Source organism: Oncorhynchus kisutch, unplaced genomic scaffold (assembly GCF_002021735.2).
Source record: "Oncorhynchus kisutch isolate 150728-3 unplaced genomic scaffold, Okis_V2 Okis07a-Okis12b_hom, whole genome shotgun sequence".
NCBI classification, from domain to species: domain Eukaryota; kingdom Metazoa; phylum Chordata; class Actinopteri; order Salmoniformes; family Salmonidae; genus Oncorhynchus; species Oncorhynchus kisutch.
Genome location: NW_022261984.1, coordinates 5,219,735 through 5,243,537, shown reverse-complemented (window position 1 = coordinate 5,243,537; position 23,803 = coordinate 5,219,735). Strand labels below are relative to the sequence as shown.

The 23,803-nt window shown below is 44.9% G+C and overlaps 1 protein-coding gene across 3 annotated transcripts; it reads left to right on the top strand.

Moving 5' to 3' along the window:
• Window positions 1–101: 101 nt before the first annotated feature.
• LOC116360120 (von Willebrand factor A domain-containing protein 7-like) lies at window positions 102–21,189 on the top strand. Of its 3 annotated transcripts, XM_031814784.1 has the most exons (18): window positions 102–215; window positions 2,299–2,443; window positions 3,380–3,474; window positions 5,928–6,059; window positions 6,284–6,470; window positions 7,281–7,450; window positions 7,594–7,706; window positions 8,045–8,161; window positions 8,395–8,583; window positions 8,810–8,942; window positions 9,370–9,522; window positions 12,855–12,947; window positions 13,443–13,711; window positions 14,013–14,146; window positions 14,370–14,529; window positions 16,040–16,339; window positions 17,234–17,533; window positions 19,695–21,189. In XM_031814784.1, the coding sequence occupies exons 2-18, from the start codon at window positions 2,355–2,357 to the stop codon at window positions 20,094–20,096; spliced, it is 3,036 nt and encodes a 1,011-aa protein (XP_031670644.1). In that variant the 5' UTR covers window positions 102–215; window positions 2,299–2,354; the 3' UTR covers window positions 20,097–21,189. The 3 variants fall into 3 exon arrangements, with proteins under 3 accessions (XP_031670644.1, XP_031670645.1, XP_031670646.1); XM_031814785.1 differs by lacking the exon at window positions 17,234–17,533; XM_031814786.1 differs by lacking the exons at window positions 16,040–16,339; window positions 17,234–17,533.
• Window positions 21,190–23,803: the final 2,614 nt, after the last annotated feature.

Genomic DNA, 23,803 nt, shown 5'->3' with positions numbered 1-23,803 from the left:
CGATTTTATTTTAATCAACTTTGCCCTCAATGCTTATTGGCTGACCTCTACCCTCTAACCTTTGACCTTTCGATTTAGGGTAACTCTGCTGAGGAGCTGGTCCAGGCCTGCCTGGGACCCAAAGCAACAGGTGAAGTGTCAGCAGCTAAGTTCAAATCTGCCCTGAATGAGATCTACATACAGAACGGACAGGTGGACAGAGACTTTGTCAACAGGTTGGTGCTCCATTGATAGAGAATGAGGTTCACTTATTATGTCAACAGGTTGGTGCTCCATTGATAGAGAATGAGGTTCCCTTATTATGTCAACAGGTTGGTCTCCCTTGATAGAGAATGAGGTTCCCTTATTATGTCAACAGGTTGGTGCTCCATTGATAGAGAATGAGGTTCCCTTATTACGTCAACAGATTGGTGCTCCATTGATAGAGAACGAGGTTCTCTTATTTTGTCAACAGATTGGTGCTCCATTGATAGAGGATGAGGTTCACGTATTATGTAAAATGCTTGGAGTGCTTGGAATTAGCACAAAAAATGCAACACGTTTTTTATGAAATCTTTATTTTAAAAAGCCTCCTGAATGGCGGTGCAGCAGTCTAAAGCACTGCATTGCACTGCTAGCTGCATCACTACAGATCCTGGTTTGATTCCAGGATGTGTCGCAGCCGGCCGCGACCTGGAGACCCATGAGGCGACACACAATTGTACGGGTTAGAGGAGGGTTTGGCCGGCCGGGATGTCCTTGTCCCATCGCGCTCTAGCGACTCCTATGGTGTGCATGGCGCATGCACGCTGACACGGTTGTCAGGTGTATAATGTTTTCTCCGACACATTGGTGCAGCTGGTTAAGCGAACATTGTGTCAAGAAGCATTGCGAAATGGCGGGGTCATTTTTCGGAGGATGCACGGCTCTCGACCGTCGCCTCTCCTGAGTCCGTACAGGAGTTGCAGCAATGGGACAAGAACTATTGGGGAGAAAAAGGGGTAAAAAAATACATATACAGTAGCGGTCAAAAGTTTTAGAACATCTACTCATTCACAGGTTTTCCTTTTTTGTAAATTTTTTCTTCAAGTGCTGTAGCAAAAATCATCAAGCGCTATGATGAAACTGTCTCTCAAGAGGCCCGCCAAAGAATGGAAGACTCAGAGTTACCTCTGTGGCAGAGGATAAGTTCATTAGTTACCTCATAAGTCCTCTAATGGCAGCTTCAAATATTACCCGCAGAACACCAGTCTCAACATCATCAGTGAAGAGGTAACTCCGGGATGCTGACCTTCTAGGCAGAGTTGCAAAGAAAAAGCCATATCTCAGACTGGCCAATAAAAATAAAAGATGGGCAAAAGAACACAGCCACTGGACAGAGGAACTCTGCCTAGAAGGCCGGCATCCCGGATTTGCCTCATCACTGTTTTAGTTGAGGCTGGTGTTTTGCGGGTACTATTGAATGAAGCTGCCAGTTGAGGGCTTGTGAGGTGTCTGTTTCTCAAACTAGACACTCTGATGTACTTGTTCTCTTGCTCAGTTGTGCACCGGGGCCTCCCACTCATCTTTCTATTCTGGTTAAGACCAGTTTGTGCTGTTCTGTGAAGGGAGTAGTACACAGCGTTGTACGAGTTCTCACATTGAAAAGCCTTCATTTCTCAGAACAAGAACAGACTGACGAGTTTCAGAAGAAAGTTCTTTGTTTCTGGCCATTTTGAGGCTGTAATCAAACCAGAACAACAGTTTTCAGCTGTGATAACATAATTGCAAAAGGGTTTTCTAATGATCAATTTGCCATTTAAAATGTTAAACTTGGATTAGCAAACAGAAGGTGCCATTGGAACACAGGAGTGATGGTTGCTGATAATGGGCCTCTGTACATCTCTGTAGAATTTCATTAAAAAACATCCGTTTCCAGATACAATAGTCATTTACAACATTAACAATGTCTACACTTGATTTATATCAAATGTGATGTTATTTTAATTGACGAAACATTTGACATGTCCAAGTCACCCCAAACTTATGACCGGTAGTGTATTTATCTTCTTTTTAACTACAAAAATAAATACATCTTTATTGAACTAGGTTTCTGATCCAGCACATGTCATATGCTGCTCTCAAATCCTTTATTCCTAAGAACCTTATTGTAAAGGTTTAGGATGTCTCATACACCCTTCTTCTAATGGATCTAATGTATGAACTATATAAACAATTAATCATTGTCATTATTGTTCCAGTCCAAGTGAACATTTGGTATATCACTCCTACAGCCGTTTTCTATATGAAACCAATTGATCATAATCTTTATTATAACAGCCCAGCCCATCACTTTAACTCAGAGGCGTTTGCTGAGGGCAGGCGCCTTATAACTGATGGGGTGGCCAGCATCAAGGCCAACGTACAAAAGGAGAACTTCCAGGCTGCCAGAGAGACACTGGGGAGAGTACTACACACACTACAGGTAAGAGGAGAGAGAGAGGGAGGGGGTGAAAGAGGGGATATGCAAACATTTCTGGTAGCTAGAGAGACACTGGGGAGAGGACTGTACACACTACAGGTAGCTAGAGAGACACTGGGGAGAGGACTGTACACAGTACAGGTAGCTAGAGAGACACTGGGGAGAGGACTGTACACAGTACAGGTAGCTAGAGAGACACTGGTGAGAGGACTGTACACAGTACAGGTAGCTAGAGAGACACTGGGGAGAGGACTGTACACAGTACAGGTAGCTAGAGAGACACTGGGGAGAGGACTGTACACACTACAGGTAGCTAGAGAGACACTGGGGAGAGGACTGTACACACTACAGGTAGCTAGAGACACTGGGGAAAGGACTGTACACAGTACAAGTAGCTAGAGAGACACTGGGGGAGAGTACTGTACACACTACAGGTAGCTAGAGACACTGGGGAGAGAACTGTACACACTACAGGTAGCTAGAGAGACACTGGGGAGAGGACTGTACACACTACAGGTAGCTAGAGACACTGGGGAAAGGACTGTACACAGTACAAGTAGCTAGAGAGACACTGGGGGAGAGTACTGTACACACTACAGGTAGCTAGAGACACTGGGGAAAGGACTGTATACAGTACAAGTAGCTGGAGAGACACTGGGGGAGAGTACTGTACACAGTACAGGTAGCTAGAGAGACATTTGAGAGAGTACTGTACACACTACAGGTAGCTACAGAGACACAGGGGAGAGGACTGTACACAGTGCAGGTAGCTAGAGAGACATTTGAGAGAGGACTGTACACAGTACAGGTAGCTAGAGAGACACAGGGAGAGGACTGTACACAGTACTTCTGTCTTGAGGTGTCTATAATAGGGAATTAGATAGATAGCTTTCCCACAGACACAGACTTGGTATATAATACATGCTTGTGTTTTGTCAGGACTTTCTACAGCCACAGTAACTGGGTGGATCTGGGATACACTGAACCCTACGCCAACCTAATCCGACCCGATCTCCCACTGGAAAACCTGGCAGGTAGGGAGGGCTTGAGTTAATGCAGCAACGAGGACAGCTAGGCATGGGATCCAACTGAAGGGATGTAGGTAGGGCAGGGAAGGAGAGAGGGTGGTTGGGCAGGGAATGAAGGAGGGAGGGAGGGTGTTAGGGAAGGGAAGGAAGGGAGAAGGGAAGGAGGGTGGTAGGGAAGGGAAGGAAGGGGGAAGGAGGGAGGGTGATAGGGCAGGGAACGAAGGAGGGAGACGTGCTTGGAATGTTAGAGAAAAAGTATGACAGCAGATTAAAAAGGAGAGACAAAGAGAGAAATCTGCTGCCACCTCTGGCTTCATACGATAATGAGGTCATTAAGGGTTTACAGGAAGTGTAAAGGGCAGACAGAGAGGGACACAAACACACATATAATCTCCGATGTTCAACAGAGCGCGATAAAGCAGAATAGTCTGAGGGAATTATGGGTTAGAGAAAGGACCACCACGCCCATTTAGGATTTAGGAGAGAGTGTGTGTGAGTGTGTGTGAGTGTGTGAGTGTGTGGTGTGTGTGTGTGTGTGTGTGTGTGTGTGTGTGTGTGTGTGTGTGTGTGTGTGTGTGTGTGTGTGTGTGTGTGTGTGTGTGTGTGTGTGAGTGTGTGTGTGGGTCATTCTTGATTTGTGGTGGTAAATGATGTCCCTTGACAATTTAGTTAACTGTTATTTTATAAGATAAAATAAGAAAGTCCTTTCTACTGAAACCCATCTACACTTAGCAGTCGAGAGGTTTAGAACACCTACTTTTTTATTTGAACTATTTTTCTACATTGTAGAATAACAGTGAATTCATCAAAACTATGAAATAACACATGGAATCAGGTAGTAACCAAAACAGTGTTAACAATGTATTTTATATTTGTGATTCTTCAAATAGCCTCGCTTTGCCTTGATGACAGCTTTTCACACTCTTGGCGTTCTCTCAACCAGCTTCATGGGGTATTCATCTGGAATGAATTTCAATAAACAGGTGTGCCTTCTTAAAACTTAACTTGGGAATTTCTTTCCTTCTTAATGCGTTTTAGCCAATCAGTTGTGTTGAAGAGAAGCCTAAGTCCATATTATGGCAAGAACAGTTCAAATAACCAAAGAGAAATGACAGTCCATCCTTACTTTAAGATATGAAGGTCAGTCTTTACGGAAACATTTCAAGAACTTTGAAAGTTTCAAGTTCAGTCGCAAAAACCATCAAGCATTATGATGATTTGTCCTAAATACAATGATTTTAGTTTGTGAAATATTTAGAACTATCTTATTTCTTGCCACCCATTCTGAAACTGACTGAGGCTCTTTGTTAAGTGTGGCAGTCATTTCAGTCACTGTAGTAGCTGACATGTATAGTGTTGAGTTACCCTCATACATAGACACACTGGCTTTACTCAATCGTCAGTAAAGATTGAAAATCATGACCTATGTGTGTGTGTTGAGTGAATGCCAAGAGTGTGCAAAGCTGTCATCAAGGCAAAGGGTTTGCTTTGAACAATCTCAAATTTAAATAGTTTTTTGATTACTTTAACACTTTTTTTGGTTACTACATGATTCCATGTGTTATTTCATAGTTTTGATGTCTTCACTATTATTCTACAATGTAGAAAATATTAAAAATAAAGAAAAACCCTTGAATGAGTAGGTGTTGTAAAACTTTTGACTGGTAGTGTATTTGTATGCATTGTAGGAAACTACTGGGTCCCAGCAAATTGGCTCGTCCCATTGGTGATGTGTTGAGGTGTAGTGAAATGTTTTGGGGATTTAGACATATCTATCTATTATTTTGAATAGACAGTGAACAAAATGATATAATATATTGTATAAAATAATTTAAAAACAAAGGCTGTTAAAATACCTATTTTGTTGCTAGTATAATGTGTGTCCCTCAGATTTACGTCATTGGTGTCACCACCTTAATATCTCTGATGACAAAGATATTCAAGGTCCTTGCTCATTTTCCCCAGTGGCAAACTGTTAGTTGGGAGGAGTCTATATTTTAAAGGATGTGATTAGCTAATCACACACTTTTATCCCTTGATTCCGTGGATAATTTGGTGTTGCTCAATCCAATGTGTCACTTGGTGTTAGTCAATTTAAATGAAGGGAAATAACAATGTGAGCAAAATCATTAATCACATCACTAGTAAATCATTTTTAAAGATTTGAGCATTTGTAGCCTCCATTTCTGAAAATCTGACTTTACTTAAAATTACCATCATTGATATTACTACTCCTACAGGTGGTACAATGTTATTATAATGGTAAAAACTATTTAAAGTTATTAAGCTGCCATATTGGTTCATTTAGAATGGGAACATGCATTCATATAAATAAATAAGATATATTAAGTATATTAAGTATATTAAGTATATTAAGTATATTAAGTATATTAAGTATATATATTTTTAATGCCACCGTAATTCAAGACCGACTCTTACATTGTGATTTGGTTCGGTAGATGTCAGCACCCCGACCTGCAGTGACTGTGTCAATGGGGGGTTCTGTTCAAACTCCATCCTTCCTAACATTCTTAATGAGAAGAAACTCACCTCTGGGTACATGGGGATCTTCTCCGCAGCTAAGCCTAAAGGTACACGCACACACACACACACACACACACATACACACACACACACACACACACACACACACACACACACACACACACACACACACACACACACACACACACACACACACACACACACACACACACACACACACACATACACATACACACACACACACACACTACCTTCCCCAGATACCCACACACTCTCTGTATAACACCCATCATCACCTCTCCTCCCCCAGGTAAGTGTAGTCATGGAGGTGCAGCTGACCTGACCAGCTCTGAGGTTCCTCGCGGGGGCATCAGCAAGGACGAGCGTCGCTCTGACAACGTGGCCCTGCACACTGCTGCTGTCACCGTGGCAACGACCGCAACCCTCCGGCTGCTGGACGACATCCGGGGAGCCGCCGGTGACAACGACTACCTACGGTACGGAGAGGGGTAGAGGAGGAGAGGGGTAGAGGAGGGTGAAGGGGAGGAGAGGGGTAGAGGGGGGTGAAGGGGAGGAGAGGGGTAGAGGGGGGTGAAGGGGAGGAGAGGGGTAGAGGGGGTGAAGGAGAGGAGAGGGGTAGAGGGGGGAGAAGGGGAGGAGAGCGGTAGAGGGGGGAGAAGGGGAGGAGAGGGGTAGATGGGGGTGAAGGGGAGGAGAGGGGTAGATGGGGGTGAAGGGGAGGAGAGGGGTAGATGGGGGTGAAGGGGAGGAGAGGGGTAGATGGGGGAGAAGGGGAGGAGAGGGGTAGAGGGGGGAGAAGGGAAGGAGAGGGGGTGAAGGAGAAGAGAGGGGTAGATGGGGGTGAAGGAGAGGAGAGGGGTAGAGGGGAAGAGAGGTGTAGAGGGGGGTGAAGGGGAGGAGAGGGGTAGAGGGGATAAAGGAGAGGAGAGTGGTAGAGTGGTGAAGGGGAGGAGAGGGGGTAAAGGAGAGGAGCGTGGTAGAGGGGTGAAGGGGAGGAGAGGGGTAGAGGGGTGAAGGGGAGGAGAGGGGGTAAAGGAGAGGAGCGTGGTAGAGGGGTGAAAGGGAGGAGAGGGGTAGATGGGGGTGAATAGGAGAAGAAGGGTAGAGGAGGGTCAAGGGGAGGAGAGGGGTAGAGAGAGGGGTGGTGAAGGGGAGGAGGGGGGTAGAGAGGGGTGAAGGGGAGGAGAAGGATAGAGAGGGTGAAGGGCAGGAGTGGAGGGGAAGAGGGAATTACCCATGTTGAAGTTACTCACAATCTCACTCTAATCTCTCTCTCTCTCCCACAGCTTCATGGGCATAGCACGATCGTCAGTGGTTGCTTTTGTGATCGACACCACGGGGAGCATGAGGGATGACATCCTTGAAGCCAAGAGTGTTGTCAATGAGATCATCGACAGCAGAAAGGGAACACAGGATGAGCCCTCCCAGTACATCCTGGTCCCATTCAACGATCCAGGTAAGGCTGGCTTTACACTCCACCAAGCATTCTCCTTAGCAAAACATCACTGACAAACTCGGGCATTCACCGAAATGATGGTGCGGTTTGTAGTAAAGTCAGGAAGTGGTTAGTGATCAGTGTGTGCTTGTGTGTGTGTGTAGAGTTCGGACCCCTGATAAGAACGACAAACCCTGATGTTATGAAAACAGAGATCGCTAAACTCAAAGCTGATGGAGGCGGAGACCTCCCTGAGATGTGCTTATCAGGTCTACAGGTACAGTGATTGACATGGCTATATTCTAATCAGTTTTCAGATATAATCCCATTCTTTTTTTATAATGCACCTGACAATAAATAAAGATACTAAGCATTCTCTCTCTCCCTCTCCCTCTCTCTCTCTCTCTCTCTCTCTCTCTCTCTCTCTCTCTCTCTCTCTCTCTCTCTCTCTCTCTCTCTACCTCTCTCTCTCTCTCTCTCTCGCTCTCTCTCTCTCTCTCTCTCTCTCTCTCTCTCTCTCTCTACCTCTCTCTCTCTCTCTACCTCTCTCTCTCTCTCTACCTCTCTCTCTCTCTCTCTCTCTCTCTCTCTCTCTCTCTCTCTCTCTCTCTCCAGTTGGCACTGACCGGTGCCCCTGCGTCGTCCCACATCTTTGTTTTCACAGATGCCATTGCCAAGGACATTGCGTTAGGGGACACCATCTTGGCCCTGATCAGGAGCACCAAGTCAACCGTGAGCACTTCCTCAAACACTTCCTGTTTTAGAAGAAACCATGTCCTGCAGTTCAGGATCTTATTAATTAGGGCACACAGTAGCAAAACGCAGCAAAATGTTTTGCAACGGCAAACAAAACAAGCCATTCTTATTGGAGAGGTAGTCACTCCCTTTTTTCTTTCATTCTTCGTTTGGTGCCTAATGAATACGACCAGGCAAACTCTCTCAAACACACCTATGTGTTTCTCCAGGTGTCTTTCTTCATGACTGGTGCTGGTGCTGGTGCTAGAAGGAGGAGAAGTGGAGTAGAGTCCAGGGAAGCTACATTCGAGACCTACAAGGACCTGGCGCTGGCGTCTGGTGGTCAGGCCATTGGAGTCACCAAGGAAAATCTGCCCCAGGCCACTGACGTCATCATCGACTCCTCCACCTCCGCTCTGGTGAGTCAACACTGGTGGCCATTTTGTTTTAGATGAGTAGTTGATCTGAAATAATTCAAAACTTGATCAATTAAAAAACACGTGCTTTATAAATAATGAATTTTAGAAATGCCTAGACATAATTGTTATATCTATGAAAATTAAATCCTCCACGTTACAATAAAACAACAACATAGCCTTTCTATCCTCCTCTCTCATTCTGTCCTCCTCCTCCTCCCCTCCTCAGGTGACAGTCCTACAGCGAGCGAGGAACCCAGGCAAAGCTGAGACATTCTCCTTCCTGCTGGACGAGTCTCTGAACAACATCACCATCTACATCACTGGAAAGTCCCTCACCTTCACCCTGAAGAACCCTGCAGGTGGGAACCTCCAACACCTACACACTGATCTAATATCAGTTTTCAGGTAAAGGTTCACCTAACTGAATAGGATGACATTTCCCCTAGACACTGATCTAATATCAGTTTTCAGGTAAAGATGCACCTAACTGAATAGGATGACATTTCTCCTAGATTCTGATCTAATATCAGTTTTCAGGTAAAGGTTCACCTAACTGAATAGGATGACATTTCCCCTAGACACTGATCTAAGGTTAGTTTTCCCTCCTTAAGGGTTACATTTGACCTGTTTTTCGTGTTTGAGTATGTAGCGATCTTAATGTTTTTAAGGCACAAAGCACATTTCAACAAGGTATCATGAACCAGGTATATCCCATTGACAGTATGTTTGACTGTCATCCTATTTGACTGTCATCCTATTTGACTGTCACCCTCCTTGCCCCTACAGGTGTGACCCAGAAACAGAATGAGGTCAACGGGGAACTGGGGACTGTCCAGACGGTGGGCAACCTCTTCCGGGTCCGTCTGGCCTCCAACAAACAGACAGGATTATGGGAAATCAGCATGAACTCCAACCAGCCCTACACACTGAAGGTCACTGGTGAGTTACCATAGAGATACGTCTGTTCTATTAAATATGTGTGTTATGCTCACGCTCAACACTAGATTGTATCCTGGATACACACAGAGCCCAGACCTGGGTTTAAATAATCCATTCAAATGTGTCACATGCCCCAAATAAACTAAAAATTAAAAACATTCAGGACCCTGTCTTTCAAAGATAATTCGTAAAAATCAAAATAACTTCACAGATATTCATTGTAAAGGGTTTAAGCACTGTTTACCATGCTTGTTCAATGAACCATAAACAATTAATGAACATGCACCTGTGGAACGGTCGTTAAGACACTAACAGCTTACAGACGGTAGGCAATTAAGGTCACAGTTATGAAAATATAGGACACTACAGAGGCCTTTCAACTGACTCAGAAGAAAGATGCCCACGGTCCCTGCTCATCTGTGCGAACGTGCCTTAGGACTGCAGATGTGGCCAGGGCAATAAATTGCAATGCCCGTACTGTGAGACGCCTAAGACAGCACGACAGGGAGACAGGGCGGACAGCTGATCGTCATTGCAGTGTCAGACCACGTGTAACAACACCTGCACAGGATCGGTACATCCGAACATCACACCTGCAGAAACAGGATGGCAACAACAACTGCCCGAGTTACACCAGGAATGCACAATCCCTCCATCAGTGCTCAGACTGTTCGTAATAGGCTGAGAGAGAATGGACTGAGGGCTTGTAGGTATGTTGTAAGGCAGGTCCTCACCAGACATCACATCACCGTCAGCAACGTCGCCTATGGGCACAAACCCATCGTCGCTGGACCAGACTGAGGACTGGCAAAAAGTGCTCTTCACTGATGAGTCACGGTTTTGTCTCACCAGGTATGATGGTCGGATTCACGTCTATCGTCAAAGGAATGACCATTACACCGAGGCCTGTACTCTGGAGCGGGATCGATTTGGAGTTGGTCTGGGGAGGTGTGTCACAGCATCATCGGACTGAGCTTGTTGTCATTGCAGGCAATCTCAACGCTGTGCGTTACAGGGAAGATATCCTCCTCCCTCGTGTGGTTCCCTTCCTGCAGGTTCATCCTGACATGACCCTCCAGCATGATAATTTCACCAGCCATACTAGTCGTTCTTTGCGTGATTTCCTGCAAGACAGGAATGTCAGTGTTCTGCCATGGCCAGCGAAGAGCCGGGTCTCAATTCCTTTGAGAAGTCTGGGACCTGTTGGATCGGAGGGTGAGGCCTACGGCCATTCCCTCCAGAAATGTCCGGGAACTTACAGGTGCCTTGGTGGAGGAGTGGGGTAACATCTCACAGCAAGAACTGGCAAATCTGGTGCAGTCCATGAGGAGGAGATGCACTGCAGTACTTCATGCAGCTGGTGGCCACACCAAACTTTTGATTTTGACCCCCGCTTTCTTCAGGGACACATTGTTCAATTTCTGTTCATCACGTCTGTGGAACTTGTTCAGTTTATGTCTCAGTTGTTGAATCTTGATATCTTCATACAAATATTTACACATTAAGTTTTCTGAAAATAAACGCAGCTAACAGTGAGGATGTTTTTATTTTTGCTGAGTTTACAACAGGTGTAGGTAGACCTTACTGTAAAATGCTTTACTCATGAGCCCTTAACCAACCATTCAGTTTTAAAAAGTAAATTATAAAAAGCTAGAAAAAAACTGGTTCCGAGTCAATTTTCAGGGGTAAAGGTCAGTCGAGGTAATTGAGGTAATGTCAAGAGAAGTAATTTCTCAGTGTTCATAAACCCAATTTGAATTGATTACTCAGCCTGATACCCAGAATTTGTAGGAAACTGGTTGTAATGAATCAGACGGAGGCCCAGCTACAATAGTCAGGAATGTTTATTTATGAGAGCTCTGGTCATAATATCATGTACAAAGGTTTATATACCTCTCATTTCATCATAAATGTCCCTCCTCCTCCTCTCAGATACAATGGAAATATAGTTCACAAGCCTTCTCACATTGTCTGCCACCTGTGAAACAATCTACTACAAGCCCAAGACCATAGTCTGGCTTTTTTATGGCGGTTTTTGAGCAGTGGCTTCTTCCTTGCTGAGCGGCCTTTCAGGTTATATCGATATAGGACTCGTTTTACTGTGGATATAGGTACTTTTGTACCTGTTTCCTCCAGCATCTTCACAAGGTCCTTTACTGTTGTTCTGGGATTGATTTGCACTTTTCGCACCAAAGTACGTTTATCTCTAGATGACAGAACGTGCCTCCCTCCTGAGCGGTATGACGGCTGCGTGGTCCCGTGGTGTTTATACTTGCGTACTATTGTTTGTATAGATTAACTTGGTACCTTCAGGCGTTTGGAAATTGCTCCCAATAATGAACCAGACTTGTGGATGTCTAGAATTGTTTTCTGAGGTCTTGGCTGATTTCTTTTGATTTTCCCATAATGTCAAGCAAAGAGGCACTGAGTTTGAAGGTAGGCTTTGAAATACATCCACAGGTACACCTCAAAATGACTCAAATGATGTCAGTTAGCCTATCAGAAGCTTCTAAAGCCATGACATATTTTTCTGGAATTTTCCAAGCTGTTTAAAGGCACAGTCAACTTAGTGTATGTCAACTTCTGACCCACTGGAATTGTGATACAGTGAATTATAAGTGAAAAAATCTGTCTGTAAACAATTGTTGGAAAAATGACTTTGTGTCATGCACAAAGTAGATGTCCTAACCAACTTGCCAAAACTATAGATTGTTAACAAGAAATGTGTGGAGTGGTTGAAAAACAAGTTTTAGTGACTCCAACCTAAGTGTATGTAAACTTCAGACTTCAACTGTATGCTATGTTTGGTATAGTTACATCAGACAGAAGGTTTCTTAATGTAAAAACAAAAGGAGGAGGGATGTTTGGTCGTGGTGGATGGGTGGGTGTATTACGCAATCGTCTCGCATCCCAAAGGTTGCTTGTTCATAACTCACCAGAACAATTTGAGCTAATTAGCAACTTTGCAACTACTTAGCATGTTAGCTAACGCTTCCCCTTACCTTAACCCTTTTAGCTAACTCATTACCTAACCCTAACCGTAACTATTTTAAATCATGTACAAATATGTCAAAAAGTATTTCACCCCAGGTCTGTTAGAGCCATAAGAGAAGGGAGAGAATCCGGCCCTGACTGAGTGTGTGTTTGTGTGTGTGTGTGTGTGTGTGTGTGTGTGTGTGTGTGTGTGTGTGTGTGTGTGTGTGTGTGTGTGTGTGTGTGTGTGTGTGTGTGTGTGTGTGTGTGTGTGTGTGTGTGTGTGTGTGTGTGTGTGTGTGTGTGTGTGTGTGTGTGTGTGTGTCTGTGTGTGTGTGTGTGTGTGTGTGTGTGTCCAGGTCAGAGTACCATTGCCTTCATTTATGACTTTGTGGAGACCTTCGAGGGACCTCACCCAGGATACGCCCTCATCTCTGGCCGTCCAAAAGCAGGTAAAACACTACAACATCATCTTAATCATCACCATTACCATATCAAGCAGGTAATCTGTCAATCACAATTTTACTAAGGCGACATCATGGCGGCGACATCATCTACATGAATGCAGCTGCCACTTCATTAAAGCCATTAGAGGCTTGTTCTTTGCGATCATTATGATCATTGCGCACATCGTTTTTATCACTGGCGAGAGGTTTTGCATCGCTGCATTCTCTATCAGAAAGTAGGCTGGCCCTCTTTGATGTTGTGTGGGTCAAAACAATGCATTCTGTTCATTTATAAAGCCTACTTCATCAAAGTCATAAAAAGCAGTTAATTGTCATTTGTAATAATTGATCTGAACCTAGAACAGTTACATAGCCACACCCTTAAAAAAAAGTATCTCTTCTCTCTCTCCCTCTTTTTTTCTCCCTGCCCCTACACTCGTCCTCCTCTCTCTCTCTCCCTCTCTTTCCCTCCGTTCCTCCTCTCTTCTCTCCTTCTCCCAGGTATGCCTGCCATGCTGTTGGTATCCGTGTTGGGCAGAAAGGGCCCAGCCTCTGTCAAGGTGGCCAACGTTGCCTTGGTGACCGTGTCAGGGTTAGAGGTCGTAGGCGGTACCTTGGAAGACATGGGCAATGGAGACTTCCTAGTTACGGTAACCAAGGTCCCTGCGGGGGAGTTTGTGGTGCTGTTGAACGGGACAGATGTGGTCTCCTCCACCGTGTTCCAGAGACAGTCCACCACTCAGATGTCCGTCTCCAAGGTTACCATCAAGGTAAGTTTACATTGAAAAACGCCTTTTATTTGTAAATGGTGAAGGAGTCTATACTGCATGTTGGGATAGTGTTCGACAAAAACCATGGTCATAGACATTTATAGACCATATCAGAAAGAAAAACGTGACTGACTTTTACTCCCTAAACATGTAGGACTGTGGGCCTACTTACAAATTACAACATGGACTTTCTAAGCACAGAAATGTGTCTCTGTAAATGAGCCAACAAACAAACTGCACATTTAAAAAAGTGGACCTCACAACAACTACTCAACAGATCTTGTTGTTCTTGTCTTCTCAGGCCGTGGTGGACAGAAGCATGGAGCCTGGTAAAACCTTCACCCTTCCCTTCACCGTCATGACCGACGCCACTGGAGGCAGCTACAAAATCAGTGCCAGAAATGACCGAGACTTCAAAATGAACGTCCCTGGCAGGTAGGGATCAGGGCTGGAATATCCTGAGACTGGTCCCAGATCTGTTTGTATGGTCTTTCCCATTTCTGTGGTCATTGTTGCGTGACACATTGGTCGTAGAAGCAATTTAGGCACAAACAGATCTGGGACCAGGTTATCTCTCAACATGATTAATTATTGTCCTCTCTTGGCATCACTTGCATTGACACTTAATGCTAACCCATTGCTGCTGCTAACTTATCAGCATCGCTGTGACTACCGGAGGAAACGCCACCGGTGAACTGACCATCACGGTGCCCGCCAACACCCCCTCAGGAACAGACGTCACCCTGACCATCGAGGCTGTGGCCCCCGGGGCGTCCGACTCCAACTACGCCGTCCTGCGCCTCTCTGTCGTCACCAAGGTAACCTCAGATATGTAGATATATCTACACTGAGTGTAAAAAACATTAAGAACACCTGCTATTTCCATGATATAGACTGAGCAGATGAATCAAGGGGAAAGCTATGATCCCTTATTGATGTCACTTGTTAAATCTACTTCAATCAGTGTAGATGAAGGGGAGGAGACAGGTTAGAAGGACTCATAAGCCTTGAGACAATTGAGACATGGATTGTGTATGTGTGTCGTTCAGAGGGTGGAGACAAAATATTTAAGTGCCTATGAGTGGGTTATGGTAGTAGGTGTCAGGCGCATTGGTTTGTGTCAAAAACTGCAATGCTGCTGGGTTTTTTACGCTCAACAGTTTCCCATGTGTATCAAGAATGGTCCACCACCCAAAGGACATCCAGCCAACTTGACACAACTGTGGGAAGCATTGGAGTCAACATGGGCCAGCATCTCTGTGGAACGCTTTCAACACCTTGTAGAGTACATGCCCCAACGAAATAAGGCTGTTCTCAAATCTAATAGATTTATTAGATATGCTAGAATGTGGATATATAAAGATACACTAGAGAGCTGACAGGCCTATAAGGTCCGTCTCCACTATATGGGCCCGTCTCCACTATATGGGCCCGTCTCCACTATATGGGACATCTCCACTCTATGGGCCATCTCCACTCTATGGGCCATCTCCACTCTATGGGCCCGTCTCCACCGTATGGGCCCGTCTCCACCGTATGGGCCCGTCTCCACCATATGGGCCCGTCTCCACTGTATGGGCCCGTCTCCACTATATGGAACCGTCTCCACTATATGGGCTCGTCTCCACTATATGGGCCATCTCCACTCTATGGGCCATCTCCACTCTATGGGCCATCTCCACTATATGGGCCCGTCTCCACTATATGGGCCCGTCTCCACTATATGGGCCGTCTCCACTATATGGGCCCGTCTCCACTGTATGGGCCCGTCTCCACTGATGGGCCCGTCTCCACTGTATGGGCCCGTCTCCACTGTATGGGCCCGTCTCCACCGTATGGGCCCGTCTCCACCGTATGGGCCCGTCTCCACCGTATGGGCCCGTCTCCACCGTATGGGCCCGTCTCCACTGTATGGGCCCGTCTCCACTGTATGGGCCCGTCTCCACTGTATGGACCATCTCCACTGTATGGGCCTGTCTCCACTGTATGGGCCCGTCTCCACTGTATGGGCCCGTCTCCACTGATGGGCCGTCTCCACTGTATGGGCCCGTCTCCACTGTATGGGCCCGTCTCCACTGATGGGCCCGTCTCCACCGTATGGGCCCGTCTCCACCGTATGGGCCCGTCTCCACTATATGGGCCCGTCTCCACTGTATGGGCCCGCCTCCACTATATGGGCTCGTCTCCACCGTATGGGCCCGTCTCCACTGTATGGGCCCGTCTCCACTGTATGGGCCCGTCCACTTCTAAATAGCCTCCTTTCCTCATCTCTTCTCCCTCTTCACCATGATTACTCACTCTCTCTCTCTCTCTCTCTCTTTTCTGCAGGTGACAGATTTCACCCCTCCCCAGTGTGAGGTGGTCAGTGTCTCATCGGTCGACTGCCCAGCTGACCCAGCATTCTGCAACTCTGCCTTCTGGCAGCTCTCTGCCAACCTGACAGACGGCGTCAATGGCACAGGCATCACCAGCCTCACACACCGCCAGGGCGTAGGCAGCCTCACCCACACGGACCTGAAGCAGACAGTTGTTGCAGCAGCGTTCAACGCTTCGTGCTGCTCTCTGACAGTGGAGCTGGTGGCAGTGGACAAAGCCATGAATGTCGGCACCTGTCTATACACCACCAAGGTAACTTGGCATCACAGGAGGCTGGTGAGGGGATGAGTTGTGCTTGGTCGTCACAAGTTACCACAGCCACAAAGTCCTAAATCCCGCCCATTTCTACAATTTATCTTCTTAAAATAATATATCTTCACCTTAAGCACACTGCTAACCGTGCTAGTGTGCTAAAGTCCAACCTCGAAACATAAATGGAGGAACCAGAACCTGTAACAGGCAGGTGCTTGACAGCCCGCCGTTGTATCTTAACCTTAAGCAAAATGATCCTATTTACACTTTGTAGTCAATAGGCAAGTTCTATTGATCCAGGTTCATTTGACCAAAACATAAATGATGAATAATAATTGTGAAGGAATGCAGGGCATGTGATTCTAACAGCTTACTAAATCTATATTTCAACTGTAAAAAATAATGTGTCTTTGCAGGATCCTTGTCCTGACTTTCCAGAATGCCTGAATTGCTTCGCCTTGCTTTTCTGATTGGCTGGATACAAGTTTCAACATCCAATTATTTCAGATTTACTAGAGTGCAAGTTTCATCATGGCCCTGACTGTGGCGACACGTTGGCACATTAGAATTATTAGAATATGCCAGATATGAGTAAATTCTTGCATTCTGTCCATGCAGGCGTTTGCAGGCTACCTGAGACATGAACCAGATAGGTGGGAGGGCAAACAGGCTGTCTGCAGTTCATTCATCAATTTCCCTAAATGGATAAACTCAACTACTTTATTATTTTAACCAACACTAGGTTTTTAGCAAAAAAGTTGTTGTAGGTGTGACGTCATTCCGTCCAGCTTTTTTATTCTTTATTTAGCTTTTTAAATCTCTGGGCCACAATTAGACTTATAGAACCCAAGTCTCTCTTTCTCCTCATCACTTAATCTCTCCCCCCCATTGCAGGTGACAGATGTCACCCCTCCCCAGTGTGAGGTGGTCAGTGTCTCATCGGTCGACTGCCCAGTTGACCCAGCATTCTGCAACTCCGCCTTCTGGCAGCTCTCTGCCAACCTGACCGACGGTGTCAATGGCACGGGCATCACCAGCCTCACACACCGCCAGGGAGCAGGCAGCCTCACCCACACGGACCTGAAGCAGACGGTTGTTGCAGCAGCGTTCAACGCTTCGTGCTGCTCTCTGACAGTGGAGCTGGTGGCAGTGGACAAAGCCATGAATGTCGGCACCTGTCTATACACCACCAAGGTAACCTGGCATCACAGGAGGCTGTTGAGGGGAGGACGGCTCATAACAGTGGCTGAAATTGAGTGAATGGAATGTTATCAAACACATGGAAACCATAGAAACCACGTGTTTGATACCGTTCCCGTCATTACTATGAGCCGTCCTCCCTAATTAAGGAGCCACCTGGGGATGTGGTTCAATGTGGGTGTGTTATGTTCGCTATATCGTATCCTGACAGCAATTGTTGTTTGTCCCTCAAGTCACAGTCCCAAACAGGCCACAGTACATTGGGTGACGAATTGCTTAGCAACCGCGTGACGTGTTTGGTCAAGAATCCCATGCGCTGAGCGTAATCAAAGAGAAAGAGGTGAAGAGAGGGATAACTGGTCCCAAAATCTGTTTACTCTGGCAGGTGGCGGTTTTTGTTTTGTTCACTCACCAAGTGAGGAGTTTTTGTATGGAGGTCAATAAGTGTTGAATTTGATTAACAGAAAATGTAATGGCTTATTTACTACATGTGGCTTATTTGATCTAATCTAAGTTTTACAGTGATTAGTTTATGAGTGTACTGTTATAAGTAGGACATGTGACATCCCTGCAACTTCGAGAAAAAACACTTTGTATCGGTGTTGTGCCTGGTCGTCACAAGTTACCACAGCCACAAAGTCATAAACCCCTCCTATTTCTACAATTTATCTTCTTAAAATAATATATCTTAACCTTAAGCACACTGCTAACCGTGCTAGTGTGCTAAAGTCCAACCTCGGAACATAAATGGAGGAACCAGAACCTGTAAAAGGCAGGTGCTGGACAGCCCGCCGTTCTGTTTCGTGGACAAAGAATCTCATTGTTAGGGCGGAGACATAAGCATCATCATATATCCATATCTCTGATGAAAGTTGTTTGATGGTAACCGTAGCTCACGAATGTGAAGATGTTTGAGTTGGAGAAAATTACAAGCCTTTTATTTTAAAAAATAAAATAAAATAAAAACGAATTCTTTCAACATAAAAATTTGTGACAATAGATTGTTTTAGAATAATTCCAAAGCTCTGCATGCTAATGGTTCGATTGGCTGTGAAATAATTGTGCGGCAGCACAACTGGCACCTGTACTCTGTATAATTAGTGTCAACTGTGATTAGACTGTGCCTGGCAGTGGTCCCGTGTAGGCTAGAGATTTGAAATCAAAACCCAACCCTCAGGTAAAAAGCCATGACCTCAATTACTCATCTCTGTTTTGATCAAAACCGACTCTATGACCAAAATGATCCTATTTACACTTTGTAGTCAATAGGCAAGTTCTATTGATCCAGGTTCATTTGACAAAAACATAAATGATGAATAATAATTGTGAAGGAATGCAGGGCATGTGATTCTAACAGCTTACTAAATCTATATTTCAACTGTAAAAAATAATGTTTCTTAGCAGGATCCTTGTCCTGACTTTCCAGAATGCCTGAATTGCTTCGCCTTGATTTTCTGATTGGCTGGATACAAGTTTCAACATCCAATCATTTCAGATTTACTAGAGTGCAAGTTTCATCATGGCCCTGACTGTGGCGACACGTTGGCACATTAGAATTATTAGAATATGCCAGATATGAGTAAATTCTTGCATTCTGTCCATGCAGGCGTTTGCAGGCTACCTGAGACATGAACCAGATAGGTGGGAGGGCAAACAGGCTGTCTGCAGTTCATTCATCAATTTCCCTAAATGGATAAACTCAACTACTTTATTATTTTAACCAACACTAGGTTTTTAGCAAAAAAGTTGTTGTAGGTGTGACGTCATTCCGTCCAGCTTTTTTTGTTGACAAGACCTTCAGTGGAAACGCACTGTAGCAAGCATCTATTTTCTATGCAAATTGTCAACAAAAGATATCTGGACAAGGCATCATTGTAAATAATAATTTGTTCTTAATTTACTTACCTAGTTAAATAATATGTATATATTGTTTAATAAAACATGTATTTGACTAATAGCGATGCCTTGTAGGCCATTTTCAATCAAATAAGTATTTTTTTTAGTTCAGCTCCTCTTTAAGAGTGTTGAAGCTCAGCCTCACAAGTACTCTGGTGGTCAGAGAAAGTGCTAACAAACCTCTGGGCCAGAATTAGACTTATAGAACCCAAGTCTCTCTTTCTCCTCATCACTCAATCTCTCCCCCCCCCCATTGCAGGTGACAGATGTCACCCCTCCCCAGTGTGAGGTGGTCAGCGTCTCGGTGGTCGACTGCCCAGCTGACCCAGCAGCCTGCAGCTCCGCCTTCTGGCAGCTCTCTGCCAACCTGACAGACGGCGTCAATGGCACAGGCATCGCCAGCCTCACACACCTCCAGGGCATAGGCAGCCTCACCCACACGGACCTGAAGCAGATGGTTGTTGCAGCAGCGTTCAACGCTTCGTGCTGCTCTCTGACAGTGGAGCTGGAGGCGGTGGACAAAGCCATGAATGTCGGCACCTGTCGGTTTTCCATCGTCCGCAACGCGGGACCGCCCTCCATCGCTCTGTCCCTCCCACTGTTGGTGTGTCTGCTGGTCTCTGCCTTCTTCACTACATCCCTCAGAGACCTACTTATTTGATCTAATGCTGCATTCATAACCAAGTGGGAATCTGTCATTTAAACGTTGTGAAGTGCATTCACATGCTTAGAACTTGTTGGGAAACACTGATTTGGCTAATGGCCAACCAGCGGCGACAACCATAAACACAAAGTACAGGCATCATGCTTGCCAACTAATTATAGTTTTCAAAAGCCATATTAGATTAGATTGATAGATAAATAGATTGCTTTTAATAAGGTTTCGTTGCATTTAACTGCTGAAAATGCTGTTATCGAGTTAATTTCCTTAGCAGGTGACATCAGAGGTCAGCATTTGGGAGAAGTTGTAGCTCATGGGTGATAGACTAGTAATTACTAGTTGGAGGGGCGTTCAAGTGGATTTTCCTCTGTCTTATGTGGTAAATGCCACCTTCCCACTTGGTTATGGTAATAGGGTAAGGCTCATGTGTTGACTGCCTTCCCGACACTGCCTCTTAATGCTAACGGTTACGTTCCAGGCCGACCATATTGCAGACATTGCATTGCATCAACAAATGCTTTGCGTGATACATCATTGTTGGCGAAATGATGCAACAGATTGCTATGTGATGTGTGAAGCTGATATGTTGAACACCGATCCACGTGTGAACTCTGCCTTCCCGACACTGCCTCTTAATGCTAAATGATGCATCAGATTGCTATGTGATGTGTAAAGCTGATATGTTGAACACTGATCCACGTGTGAACTCTGCTTTCCCGACACTGCCTCTTAATGCTAAATGATGCATCAGATTGCTATGTGATGTGTGAAGCTGATATGTTGAACACCGATCCACGTGTGAACTCTGCCTTCCCGACACTGCCTCTTAATGCTAAATGATGCATCAGATTGCTATATGATGTGTAAAGCTGATATGTTGAACACCGATCCACGTGTGAACTCTGGCAGGCGTCTGCAATGTAGTCAGCCTGAAACATGGCCAAAGCCACAATGAAAATGAATGTCCCTTTTGTAAAAAACTGCCAACAGTATTCTCTCTCTCTAGGCACTTTCTCAACGTGTTATTTGCACTGTAAGATGTTTTCTAAGTCTTTAGTTTACATCTGTCATGAATAAAACATCTCTGCTTTCCTACTGACTCTGTATTATAACAAGACAAATAATCTGAGGTAGTTTAGTAGCAATGTGAAACCGGTCTGATTTCACATATCAGTGAAACTAGATAGTGGTCAGTCTGCTTGACTAGGCTAGTAGTTTAGTGCTCAGGACACAGTTTAGGACACAGTTTAGAGTAAATGATGCTTTGACTGCACACATCCCACCCCAAGGGAGCAGCAGCATCATTGGCATAATAAAGAAATCCCCATCAAAATCCATCTGTTTAAACTAAAGATATGTTTTTTTTTGCATGGTCTGCTTCTCAATCTGCCGATGTCGCCATTCCTCATGTGTGGTGGAAGGTAACACCTACAGGGGTGTTTTTCAGACCAGCAAACATCCCAAAAATCGGTCTTCTCACGAAAACATTTGTAGCGTCCAAACAGTTTGGGCTACAAACCAGTGGCGGTCAATGCCGTTTAAGATGAGGATGGCCTTATTTCTATTACAACATATTTGATAACTGTCATTCATATTTCATTCACCCAGTTCATGTAACAGCGATAGGTTTAGGCTACTACGGCCGTGGCCAAAAGTTTTGAGAATGACACAAATATTAATTTTCACAAAGTCTCAGTTTGTATGCCTCAGTTTGTATGACGGCAATTTGCAAATACTCCAGAATGCTATGAAGAGTGATCAGATGAATGGCAATTAATTGCAAAGTCCCTCTTTGCCATGCAAATGAACTGAATCCCCAAAAAACATTGTGAGTGTTGACGAGGACAAGGCTGGAGATCACTCTGTCATGCTGATTGAGTTTGAATAACAGACCGGAAGCTTCAAAAGGGGGGTGGTGTTTGGAATCATTGTTCTTCCTCTGTCAACCATGGTTACCTGCAAGGAAACAGGTGCCGTCATTATTGCTTTGTACAAAAAGGGCTTCACAGGCAAGAATATTGCTGCCAGTAAGATTGTACCTGAATCAACCATTTATCAGATCACCAATAACTTCAAGAATAGCGGTTCAATTGTTGTGAAGAAGACTTCAGGGCACCCAAGAAAGTCCAGCAAGTGCTGGGAGCATCTCCTAAAGTTGATTCAGCTGCGGGATCGGGGCACCAACAGTACAGAGCTTGATCAGGAATTGCAGCAGGCAGGTGAGAGTGCATCTGCACGCACAGTGAGCCGAATGTCCTTTGGAGGATGGCCTGGTGTCAAGAAGGGCAGCAAAGAAGCCACTTCTCTCCAGGAAAAACATCAGGGACAGACTGATATTCTGCAAAAGGTACAGGGTTTGGACTGCTGAGGACTGGGGTAAAGTCATTTTCTCTGATGAATCCCCTTTCCGATTGTTTGGGCCATCCGGAATAAAGCTTGTCCGGAGAAGACAAGGTGAGCCCTACCATCAGACCTGTGTCATGCCAACAGTAAAGCATCCTGAGACCATTCATGTGTGGGGTTGCTTCTCAGCCAAGGAAGTGGGCTCACTCACAATTTTGCCTAAGAACACAGCTATGAATAAAGAATGGTACCAACACATCGTCCGAGAGCAACTTCTCCCAACCATCCAGGAACAGTTTGGTGACGAACAATGCCTTTTCCAGGATAATGGAGCACCTTGCCATAAGGCAAAAGTGATAACTAAGTGGCTCGGGGAACAAAACATCGATATTTTGAGTCCATGGCCAGGAAACTCCCCAGACCTTAATCCCATTGAAAACTTGTGGTCAATCCTCAAGAGGCAGGTGGACAAACAAAAACCCACATATTCTGACAAACTCCAAGCATTGATTATGCAAGAATGGGCTGCCATCAGTCAGGATGTGGCCCAGAAGTTAATTGACAGCATGCCAGCATGGATTTCAGAGGTCTTGAAAAAGAAGGGTCAACACTGCAAATATTGACTCTTTGCATCAACTTCATGTAATTCTCAATAAAAGCCGTTGACACTTATGAAATGCTTGCAATTATACTTCAGTATTCCATAGCAACAACTGACAAAAATATCTTAAGACTTTGAAGCAGCAAACTTTGTGAAAATTAATTTTTGTGTCATTCTCAAAACTTTTGGCCACGACTTTACATGATACTAACATTTTCCCTATCATTAGTCCAACATTTGCAAACAATATTTTCTATTGGACAAATTCAGGTATATTTATCCCCGTTTTGTTCCATTTGCTTCCATTTAAGAAACGTTTTTCAACAGAATCGGCTGAATGAATACACCCCTGAACACATAGTTCACTTTCATAGCAGCCATGTTGTATTCCTTCTCACATCCATGCGCTCTCCTCCTCTCACCTCTTCCCTTCGCTTGTGGACCTCAATGAACAACACATCAGCTGTATGTAACCATGCGAATAAAAACCTTTTTAAGCCAAAACGCTACACACAGCCTACACCGTTGTCACCATATTAACTAAAGTCATGTCATAGCATAGCTAATATAACTAACACTTTAGTAAAATCGCTACAATCATGCAGTAATGTTACAATGTACAGTCAGTAAGGAATTATACCGGCGGGCCTCGGTGGAAATACATTAGTAACACCAAAATCTTACCTTGACTTGAAAGAGTTCCAGTGTTGGGTTAAAGTCATAGCCAGCTAGTTAACATAGCATCTGCCATTCAGTAGGCTAA